This window comes from Sparus aurata, chromosome 4 (assembly GCF_900880675.1).
Source record: "Sparus aurata chromosome 4, fSpaAur1.1, whole genome shotgun sequence".
Classification (NCBI taxonomy): Eukaryota; Metazoa; Chordata; class Actinopteri; order Spariformes; family Sparidae; genus Sparus; species Sparus aurata.
The window spans coordinates 16070381-16082854 of record NC_044190.1 but is presented as its reverse complement, the minus strand read 5'-3'; the positions used below and the strand labels follow the sequence as shown (position 1 = coordinate 16082854).

Sequence of the window (12474 nt, the reverse complement as noted above, 5' to 3'; positions counted from 1 at the left end):
TATGAATGATGACAAACAGTGTTTCACCTGCATCATAAACTAGCTCCAAGTGCACCCTCTCAGGTCAAGCCTCATGTGTTTGTTTGTGTGTCTGTGTTGAGAGTCAAGTTTCAGCTCTCACACTTTCAGGTGACATCACTGTGCGTCAGTTTCGAGGAGACAAAAGTGAGAGATGTCACTCTAGAAGGGCAAAGGCACTCTGAGATCATAAGAGCCTCGAGGAAGTCTCGGCTGCCCGTGTGTGTGTAGATGTGTGTGCATCGGCTATACTTGGAGATGATTAATGTGAAAATTGGGTTATTTTAAAGTTTGCTAGCTAGCAGTTAGTTACATATGGTATGGTATGTTATGTCCCAATTTCTATTTAAATCTATACCTGAGGCATAACACTCTCTATTGATATCATGAACTTGGCACTACTATGGAAGTAGGCTACGTTACGTATGCTTCAGTTTTATGCATAGGATTTTGTTTCATGGAATAGTTTCATAGCACAGTTTCATAAGACCTTAAATGTGTTCTGGAATGTGACTTTACAACAAGACATAGGAGAAATAACCAGACAAAGCTGAGTGGCAAAGGTTTAGACATACAGAAAATACTCTGGAGGGATCAGGGTTGATGCAGTCAAGTCAGATCCTGTTGTAGTTTAAAATGTAAAACAAACATCAGGCAAATGTATAACAGATTACAAAAGCATAATGATTAGAAAATTATTACAGTGCATACGTGCATTTTACCCTACCACCCAATAAATAAGCAACTGCTTCAAAAACATGAGGTGCCAGAGCAAAAGACACAGTCTCTTGAAACATGATATTTTCTGCAAGGACAGACATTTTATTGCACTCCTGTTTGTTGTACTTTCAGTGGTGAAACAATTCTCTGTTTTACATATTGAAATCCAGCATGTTTGGACTGTTGAGTGGAAACAATGATTGTCACATTAAAGCAGATTTTTGTGATTGTGTCTGAGATTTCTTTGCATGTGTTTTTAATTCTGTAGGTGCTATAGCCTGGCCCCTACTGGTTTCAGCAGCTAGAGGGACATCAGATACACAGCAGGTGCTTCCTTGCAGTTGTATAGTTTTAGGGAGGTGTGGGAGGGAAGGGCAACACTGATTGATTGTTTGATTCACTTCATAAACCCAGTTCTGCCAATTAGGTGCAAAATAAAAGAGAGAGAGTGATTGGCTCTATTCAAAGCTACCCATTACTCAGTGAATTTATTCCATGTTTGAGCATTTGATGTTGGAGAACTACAGGACTTGTTTGTTTTTCACTACATTGGCACATCAAGGTTCTAAGCTGCAACTCAAGTCTACAGCTAACAGTGTAAATGCACGGACATGATTAGTTGATGTGTTACAGGATTCAACACTCACTAGTGCTTGTTTGGGAGAAAGTGTGTGTGGGGTCTCAGTCAAATCATATCACACTCTAATCTTATCTGATGACTGAACTGGAAGCTGTGTGTGTTTGTGTGTGTTCCTGAACATATGGCTGAGCAGGCTGTTGCATTCATGCCTGCATATAGGCATGTTGAAGGAGGTGAGGAACCTTCATTCAGCTACCTTTTGGAGGTGATCTATGAGACAGCTGCAGGCCCCCATCTGCAGGACCCCCACTGGTGAACAGAGAGGGTGGGCAGGAAGGTTAAAGATTGTGACCATAAGCAACCTGAAAGAGTTTAAGGAGCTAAGCATGAGAAGAACAAAGATATGATCAGAAAAACAGAAAAAGAAGGAAAACATCCTGACATGAGAATAAAAGGCAGCTGTGTGGCAAAATAAGAATGAAAAATACCTGAAAAAACATCTAGAAAAAAAGAGATATGAGGATCAAATACCCAATATCCTGTAGCCTTGAAAGGTGGCCCTGAGAAGTTTGCAGAGCCACAGCAAGCAGCAAACAAATGTCACAAAATATGCTTCTTGCTTGTCATGCCATCGCCTCAATTGTTTTAAACTTTTTTTCGCCATGATTGTAACTGCTTTCAATCGAAGCAGGTGGTATATGAGTGTGTGTGTGTGTGTGTGTGTGTGTGTGTGTGTGTGTGTGTTTAACCAATTAGTGGGCTGAAGATGTAAACTGTAGTGTGGAGAAAAAAAAAATGGAGTCACAACTCTGACAGCAGTTAGCAGGAAAGGCTTCATCTCCCGCAAGCGCACGCACACATGCGCGCGCACACACACACGCACACACACACACACACACACACACACAGTGAATGAGGTCATGTCGAGTTAGTAAGGAAGCCTTTCTTTCCCCGTCTCTGTAATTACTCATATCCTATAAGCAGCTGGGTACTGTTGTTTTTTTTTCTTTAACATTACTCGAACAGGTCAAAACTAAAAACGTTAAGCACTTGTTGGATTAATCTACAGTGGTCATGTTCATGATAAGGAAGGAACATGTCCTCCGGTGCCATGATGATGTGTTTTATGACAACAATACAGGTCTAAGGCACAGATGTGGAAGTTATATCAGGCTTTGGCTACGCAGGCAATAATTTGAAGGATAAATCAATTGTTGGTTTGGATCTCTCATGGAATTTCATTTGGCAATCAAAAAAAAAAATAGAAGTAGAATACTTCCTTCGAAGCTTTCCTCTATTCATTTGCTCACAATCTTTACAATTTAAGAACATCCTGACAACCAAATGTCATGATGTCTACAAGAAATAATCTTCCATCTGATAGAAGGTTCATCAGTAAAGCAATTATCATCCAACAGAGGAATATTCATATGATTAATTGCTATTCATCAAAAAAAAAGAAACTTTCTGAATTGGCTATTCATTTGCAAGATTGATTGGACCCCTCCCCTCCTCTACAGATGACATGGCGACAACTGTCTTTCATTGAAAAATTGTTCAGATGTTTCAATTGCCCACAGACAAAAGTCATTTCCCAACCATATGTTTATGTATGTTGCCCACTGTGAAGTTTCAGCCATTAGACACGCTGAAGATATGGCTGTACAAATTCCTAGTCACCACTCAATTAAGACTGGACCCATACAGACACTGGCATCAGACAAATGTCTTCCTTTTGTCTGCAAAGAGGATCCCATGATGTCTTGGTTACCGAGACAATACACAAGAATAAGTGGCTTATTCTTAATGCATGGCTGAAACCGAATTCCAGGATGTGAAGAGACCTTTCATCACAACAGCCACGATCATTTCTCACTGATGTCTTCTTCTAAATTTTCCAGAATTTCATTAACGTTCCTGCAGATGCCCCCCACCACCACGTCACAGAGAGAGGACTGATGCCTCAGAAGAATTGAGTTACTATGGATCTGTACAAGTGTGTGTCCTTCAAAATGCCTTTGTGTCCCTGCCTCCCCCCCCCCCCCCCGCTTGTGCTCAGACAGCATGTCTCCAGCCCTGCTTATCTTTCTGTCCTCTACAGCAGACCCCCGCTGAGACAGAGAACCAGAGTTTATTACAGTCTCCAATAATCTGCAACCCCCAAGGAACTCAGATTCATACTATGTGGCCTAAAAACCGACAAACGTCTCTTTTGACACCAAACCTCCGTGGTGACATGTCCTGAATTTCATATTGCAAAAATTTTACTGTAACAGTAAAAAGTAACAATATCAAAGTACACTTGTACTGGTGATGTCATTTGACAAAATCTGTGACCCTGTGAGCAAGTCTTTTGTGTTACCTGAGGTTACACAAAACTAATGGGAAAGACAACAAATCTTTATTCAAGTCAAACTAATAATTTTGTCATAGATGGTTTAATGAAAAAGTTTTGCTTGTGTTTTCAGCTTCAGGTGAGAATGCACTGCATTGATATACCACTTTGTCTCTCATTCACCCTCACACTCACACACCGTTGGCCAATTGCTCTCCCTTTGGGAGCAATTTGGGGTTTAGTGTCTTGCTCCAGAACACTTTGCCATGTGGACAGGAAGAGAGATCAAACCACCAAGCCTACAATTAATTGCGACCTCTACAACCTGAGCCACAGCTGTCCACTGGCCCAATACTGATTAATCAAAAGAAAAACTGAAAATGACAAAGAGTTATTTTGGGAGGCTAATTTCCATCAGGTGTCTATGACCAGATTATGAATGTATTAAGCAGGGGCCCAGATGAAAGTTGCACAGTAGTGCATGAAGCCTAAATAGATTTCCTTAGTATAAAATTAACTGAATCTTTCTCATTGCGTGGCCCATAAAGTATGCATTCTATAGACTTTGGAAGGAGAGCTTCAGGTTTTAAAGTGAAACTCTCGCCAAAAAGCAACCAAGGCTTTATTTGTGATTGAATATGAGTCAAACCTTTGTGTAAAAGCATGAATACTACGAAAGAGGCACTTAAGATTTATCGTAGTTTCGTTTTCAGGCAAGCTAAATTTCAATGGAGTGCATGGGGCACTGGCACGCTAGCATCAAAATCGCTATTTTTGAAACACTAAGAAGGCTCGACACAACATGAAACTTTGCTCGTAGTATCACCAGGGTCTCTATACATGAACACGAGCATTGAGAACATTGTCTGTGTACGCAGAGTTTACTAAAAAGAGGGTTTTAGACCTACTCACCTTTGGAGCTGGATCTCTGGCGCGCCATCGTCATGGCAGACAAAAAGTGTCGATCCCCGAGTTCTCTGTAAACTCTGTATACACAAACAATGTTTTCAATGCTCGTGTTCATGTGTAGAGACCCTGGTGATACTATGAGCAAAGTTTCATGTTGTGTCGAGCCTTCTTTGTGTTTTAAAAATAGCGATTTTGATGCTAGTGTAAAAATGCCCCCACACCCCATTGAAAATTAGCTTGCCCGAAAACAAAACTACGGTAAATCTTAAAAGTGCCTCTTTCTTCGTAATTATGCATTTACATGAAGGTTTGACTCATATTCAATCACAAATAAAGCCTTGGTTGCTTTTTGGCGAGAGTTTCACTTTAACCCTCCACTAGCTTGAATTGGCTTATATTATGCAGCTCTTCTTGACTTTCCAAATGCTATCTGACCAAATGAATCTAAATCTGACAGTAAAATTAGTCACTTTGCTGGGGTTGTGATACCTCATGAAATGTATCCACCATTTTACAGCTGCTTCTTTCAAAAGATAATGTTATAGGGAAAGCCTTTTTGGGCCCCTGTGCGTCACACAATGTTGTAATTACACAGTTAGGCCACTACGTCAAAGTATCCTCAAAGCCCAGCGCACTTCCTGGGGGCTTGGGGCAGATGTTAAAATGCATATTAATCATTTGGGCTTTCTTTTGGTCAGGAACAAGAAGCTAAGCTTCACATTAAATTCCCTCAAACAACCATTTAAATAAATGAAGCACATTGGTGGAAATCTCTCGTCATCCTTGTAGTGTGCTAGGTGCAGCAAAAACACTGTAATATAATATAAAATTACAGACTTCTACAAGTGGATCATAACCGCCAACTGCTGCTTACCACACTAAGGGCTGCCAATAGTAGACTTTGTTTGCTTGCTTATGCGCTCTCAAAACAGACATCTGTGACATATATTAGCACTGTGAACATAATTGAAATGGGCCCAGGGGCAGTGGCATCATGTTCTGAAATCAGACACGACCCCAAAGACGAGAGCCCGCCCGGGGGTCTCTCGCAAAGGAGGCTGGCCTTGCAAGGAGAGAGCCAGGTGATTTATAGGAAGGTAGAGGAACATGAGGAGAGGAGCGGCAGGGGGAGGGGGTTTGAGGTTTGACATTTATCCATATGGGAATGTTGGAGGGGGGGGGGGGGGGGGGACTTCGAATCAAGCAATCATAGGTTACCCCCACTGCTACCTTGGAGGTGCAATTCCATCCCGTCAGCAGAGACACACAAAGCACAGTGGGGGTATCAGGTGGCCCAGTCTGCCTTCCCCTGGTGAAAGCAAAAGCCTGGCTGACACCAACCTAACCAGCTAGACCAGAGGAGGGCACACACACATGCAGTCGGGATACAAAAATCACATGCACTCATCCAACACATCAACTTCAGTCTCAGATCCATTTATGAAACTTTCACCCCCATCCTCCCCCTGTAGCTCTTGAACAGCTCCAGCCTCGACAAGAAAGTTGCCTGATTGGAAGGTAAATGTGCATTTATGCCAAAACAATCAAACCCTGCCAGGAGTACAGACAAAGGAGTCCCGTTTCATCGGCCTTGAGCCACGGACACATCCTTCAAAACAACCTTTCTCTGTTGAAGTAAGTACCGTCGCCTGCTGCACGGTGGAATCAGTACCAAAAACAACTCATGGCGAGCAATAAATCTGTCTGTAAGCTGAGTTATTCAGTAATATCAACATTGCAACACCATTAATACCAACACAATTACTCTGTGGACACTTAATCAAAAGTGGTGTTGAAGCGATTTTGCAAGACAAAGTCATACATTAATATAGTAATACTTGCTGGGTACGCAAAACCAAGCCTGCAGGCTAATGGCGAATGAGCGTGTGAGTGTGTGTTAGTCGAGGATGAGGAGGGCAATGTCGGGGAACTAATCAATCCGAGGAGGGGATACAGGCAGCAGGGAAGGGCACAGGGCCAAATTCTCTACCTCCTCTTTTCAGCCCGCTTTGTACTCCTACTGTCCACTGTTGACACTACTTCAGAGTTTACGCATTTACGTTTTCAGTACCTCACCCTCACAGTTATAGACACCTTTAGTATAAAAAATATAAACATTTTATTTTTTCATTTAATGTTATGTGATCAAGGAGCCTTCCACATTTCAGAGTACATTTGTGTTTAACGTTCGACGTAAGCAACTCTTTATTTCAGTTGAAGTGACCTTCAGCCTCAACACACTGCTAGAAACGCATTCACTCACTCATGTATCAAGTGAAAATACCAAACATTCACCACTTTACGCATCTAAAATGAATGTGATGATGTGCCGCTGCTTGATAATCAATGAGAATTATCTGAATAGAACACCTTTGGATTTTGGAGGTTGGACAGAACAAGCAATTGGAAGATGTAGCCTTGATTTCACGGAAGCTATGATCGACATTTTTATGATGTAAATAGTGACAAGTTGCGGCCCACCTATTTTCTTTGTGTTTTACTGTCATCATCCTCAGTCTTTTCTTCTTCTTTGTCTGGCTGCAGCAGCTCTAACCAACCAACCCTGCTCAAGGAAGGAGTTTTTTGGACAGTTGCCAAGCTGTCAGATTCGTACAGCAGCCTTGTCTCGGTTTAGTCCTGCTGAGTTTTGCAGGATCATCATGCAAGACGAAATTTTGATCCCATCCCTGGCGGATTATGGATTTATCTGTCAATTATGCTTTACCGTACATACAAATGTGATCTAAAATGCAGCGATGCCTTCCGTGAAACAATACTAGAGGTTCTAATTTAACCTGTGAGCCCAATCAATAGTTGATTAGTAAATGAGGAGGGTTCAGTGGGGATCATGGGAGTGGGAGAGGGGTCGTCCTGTCCCAGATGACATCATTAAACTGTATAAAACACTCTCCAACACACCATTAGTCCAACCCAGCCCATTACTGCGAGGCCAGTAGACTTGGCTGAGAAGGCATTTTGACCTCTTACACATGTTGGACACACACACACACACACACACACACACACACACACACACACACACACACACACACACACACACACACACACACACACACACACACACACACACACACACAAAATCGTAGCCTCGGGTCATCTACTGTCAGCTTGGACTTGCGGCTGTCCTCTATAATGCCATTCACTGTACACAGCTCAGAAATTAAAGTCGTTACCAACCTTTATTAATCTTTTCATGGAGGGTTGGGTCAATATGTCACTTTTGCTTTGAGCATTTTATTTAGGCAATTGATTCTTCAAAGACATATATATATCTATGCTGGTTTTCAAAGTTTCCGAACCACTGGATAGCTGTGGTTTGAGATCCCGTCTTTAAGAGCCACTAGCCTTGAAATAATGCCATTTGTGAGAGTCTGAGTGTCAGTGTCACAAGGTTTTAAACGCTATTTCAGAGGCTTTTCCACCCTGACTAAAATAAAACTCTGAGAGGAATTTGTACACAATGTTTTATTTGGAATTCCTGGTATAAATTAAAAGATCCTTCACAGAAAACTGGAATGAGACAGTGAATAAAGCACTAACCCTAAACAACCAGCATCGGTTGATCTGTATGTTGTGTGTCATGCAGGAAAAGGCCAACAGCAGCGGCTCACATTCGTGCACAAAAGTCAACGACGTGTTCAAGACATGATACAGGCCTGGCAGACTTAATTGGTTTATGACGGAACAAGTCCGTAATCAAAAGAACGCCCCCCCCCAGATAAAGAGGGGAGGCCGGGGGGGACATTGATAACTACATCTGAATGGAAGAAAGAGCCAACTATAAATAGGATGTGGATCATCCAAAGGGGCTTTTGTTTTCAATTGGATATCGAATCTTATCTGGCTGACATTTTGGAGACAGTCTCCTGGTGACATTTAGGAGTTGTCACAATTACAGCAACCTCCTTTTGAGATCGAACTAGCCAATTAACAGATAGAGTGCTGGTTAAATCTTTTCCTATCATGTCAGAGGGCACAGCACCTGCATGTACCATTGTGTGTATGCATGGTGCTTAGCCTAGCGAGTGTGTGTGTGTGTGTGTGTGTGTGTGTGTGTGTGTGTGTGTGTTTAGAAATAGCGTCCGTGGGGTCCTTACATTCCAGCGGCTGTTCTAACATGTTGTAAATACAAGGTGTGAGAGAAAACATAGGAAGGGGGTGGTGGAAATCACTCAGACCTATTACAAGTGCTGCTCAGGTCGCAAGGACTTAAGAGGGGGGGCAGGATGTAGGTTATCACAGATAACCAACACTGTTCACCTGCAATCATAGCCAAGAGCAGCGTGCTTGGTTTACTTTTTTTGAAAGCTTGGACAATAAAAGCAATGGCATACTCGTCAGTCGTATCTGACAGAGATAAAGGTGCATCTTTTTAAGTAACTGTTAAGAACTTCCTATCATCTTATAAAGCATGCAAGAGCACCCAATCCATCTCGAACGCTCTTTCTTGCAGTTCACATCGCATTCTGAGCTTCTAAGCATGGAAGACAAGCTACAGTTTGAAACAGCGATCACACGGATCTAAGATTTGGGTTTTTTTTCCCCCAACATCAGCCAGGACTCATGGCATTGTGCCTCAAGGTGGAGACCTGACAGAACATCAGGCACATGCATACATCCCTCAAACTGTACTACATACAGCCCGACCTGCATGCATGTAACAAGAAAAACTACCTCAAAGATCTTCTGTAATTACACCCACATCATCACAGATCAATGTATTACAAAATTTAACACTTCTATATCCTGGGATAACAGGATGAGTAGGGTACTGCCAATAAAGCTTCAAGACAGCAAAAAAAAAAAAAAGTATAAAAAGTGCTCATATAAGAATCAAAAGCAGCATTTTTCACAAGTCAAATCAATAAAATATATTGCGCTTCAACAAGCATGCTGTCAAACAAGCTGTAAAACACACACACACACACACAACACTCGCACTCAGACACACTTTCCACTACAGTTTCTATTTTAACCACCTTAATTGCACTTTCTAACAAGGGGAAACTTGGCTGCTGACTGGAAATGGCTGGATACGTGAGTCAAAAACCGTTTCACGGAGCTTATAAGGAGCGAATTTAAACACACACACACAAAAAGAAAAGAAAAACACACACACACACCACCGACAAACACCGGCGGTGCGAAAATACCTCCGTACACCTCCTCCAAAAACACGCTCACATGCAGTTTCCAACTCCACTTTGCGGCGTTTTTTAAACGGACATTTTCTTACCTGGAGTCTGGCTGAGCAGCAAAGTTACCAGGGAGCCCCACAGCACCGCGGCCGGCTGCATCTTGTACCCCGCTTTTCTCTCGCTTCTCCCGGGCTTCCCTTTTCCCCCTTTCCCTCTTCTGCTTCTTTTTCTTGTTCTTGTTCTTGTTCTTCTCCTCCTCTCAGTTAAATATCAACGGGCTTCAGTTGCAAGAAAGACGCTCCGGCTTTCATGCTAACCTCATACCATGACTGACTTGTTAGCCCCTTTTCTCTCCCCGACCTCCTCCGCCTCCTCCTCTTGTGTGTGATAACGCGACAAACCCGGGATTAAAAAGTTAACTCTGAGGGCTTCAGCTCAGCCACGGTCTCCAACATGTTGTGCTCCGGTTCCCTACGCTGTAGCCACCAAAAGGAGCTGTGGGCCGTACCAAACGCAAGCCGCGGGGGAGCTGGCTGCGTCCACCGCGGTATTTCTAAGATGCCCTGAGCATAAATGAGCAACAAGGACAAACATTTCAATGGTAGTTGTTACAAAGATACAAACCAAACACTAAAACTTTAAATGTTCTTTGAGTTTTAACGTTATGACTCCTAATCATCCGTGCTTGCTTCCCTATCCCGCGAGAAGTAGACTCGTCCAAAATCCCTGCCTTCGTTGTGTCATATCTTAAATTACAGCGTGTTTTTTTTTTTTAAAAAAAGGAGGCCGGTGGTCAGCAAATCAAAGCATAAATTCAGACAGCATATGGAGCCATGAGTAAACTGTTTGTGCCTCTCCCAACCGTATGGAGGAAAAATAACTTCTTCCACCCCCTCCTCTCTCATTCTGCCTTTCTTTCTGTCACAATGTGGGTTAAGGGAAGAGAAGGAGGAGAAGGAAAAAGCTTCTGTTGTCACTTAAGTCAATGGAGGCAAATGACAGAGCAGTGGTTTCCACAGTGGGGTGTAATGACCAAGAGATGAGGTCATTACACAGTCATTATTCAGTGCCACAGATTTACAAAAAAATTTTTAAAAAAAGTTACCGGAGGGAAATTATGGTCGCATTAGAATGTAATTAAGTCCAAAAAGGTCACATTGGACATATGATTGTTTCCCCAGGATCACAAGATGTTCCAAAAGGGATGGTATAGCCTAGTTACACCAGTTTAATTTAGTCCAGTCCAAAAAGTCGCTATAAACTCATTAACTGTGAGACACACACCGCAAAATCCTATTAGAATTGATCGGGATTCAGACACTGGACATAAAACAATTTATCGTCAATTAAATCACTTTATATTCAGTAATTAAGACAAAAGACTCTGCAACGGGAACATTATATTGGAATGTCATATCATATAAAGTCACCATAATCTCACTTAGAAGGATGACTGATGACTGTTTCTGTGGACAGAAAAGAAAAGCCCCAAACTGACTCTGACATCTTCACAACAGACTTGCAGCAATGCTGTCTTAAGTTATTGTGACATTTGTGTTACTTTTGTGTCATCTAAACCTGACATTCATTATGTTTTTGCTCCTGTGCCAAAGTGTAGAGAGTCCTGGCAGAGGTAGCAAGAAAAAAGGAGAACAGCACTGACGGTTGTGTTTGGGTGTACAGAGACAATGAGTTGTGTGGAGTGGAATCTTCAGTGTGGTTTTGATGTCAATGCAAATTTCAGAGCATTCAGGCCGTGTCTAGGAAAGTAAGTTTCCAGCCAAGCCTTGACCAACCATGATATCATAGTTGGCTGCAGTCAAAAACAAAAGATCTGATTTCACAAATCACAATACAGCTTTACTGCCTGCAGTCTGAATAATGTTGCCATTGTTAAATGATTACGTATAATGATTTGTTGTTGTCTGTGGTCGTATTTGGCTACTGAAAAGAATAATGAGTACGTAATTGTCTGGCTGGTATTCATATAGGATTTATTATGATATGCATCAAGGTTTGCTGTGATATTTGCATGACACAAAGTGAGATAAATGTACCATTCTGAATCAATATGGGTATAATAAGCTACTGAAATATAATCTTAAGCAAAGAATCTATTTTTTTATCTTTATAAAATGAAGAACGAACATCCAGCATGTGCACTGCTCCCGAGTCTCCGTATTTATGTCCATCCTCGTTCCCCGGAAAGGAGGCTTTGGACCCCACTTTCTAATTATGAGGCAGCTTTAGTTAGGATCTGAGCTCCCTCATCTCTAAACAGGACATCATCATTCAGCACACGCTCCCCCTCCACTCTCCCATGGAGCATCCATCAGAGTATTCGATTTCATTCCAATAAAAGTGGTGTGCACCATCACTTCTTTGTGATTTGATACCGTGCATTTTGATGAACAATGCGTCAAGAAAAAAACTTCTCCGGTCCGAAGAAAAATTCTTTAAATACACTGAAGAATCTTCTGTTTTCTGATATAAATAATGTTTTCAGTCATCAAACATTTCCTCTATATTCCTGCGAGTGTGATCCCAAAAGAGGAATAATTTTGTGAAAGAAGCTGTAAGGGTATCATTCACAAGGGCATAATTAGCTCAAAAATGAAGAGCTATAGACACCATCTGAGAGTGTACATTATGAATATTTTATGAATGGAAAATGTAAGGGAAGAATACCTCAAAAATATGATTTGTAATATTCAAGTCTTGGTTGATTTGAAGACTGCAATCACAGATTGTAA

General features: G+C 41.8%; 1 protein-coding gene across 2 annotated transcripts in view; it reads right to left on the bottom strand.

Moving 5' to 3' along the window:
* lrp4 (low density lipoprotein receptor-related protein 4) overlaps nucleotides 1-10187 on the bottom strand; it is a 131491-nt gene extending 121304 nt beyond the window's left edge. For both annotated transcript variants that reach the window (XM_030414467.1, XM_030414468.1), the window contains exon 1: nucleotides 9820-10187. In XM_030414467.1, coding sequence (XP_030270327.1) covers nucleotides 9820-9880 — 61 coding nt within the window. In that variant the 5' untranslated portion in view covers nucleotides 9881-10187. The remainder of the gene's footprint in view (nucleotides 1-9819) is intronic.
* Between the last annotated feature and the right edge of the window lie 2287 nt (nucleotides 10188-12474).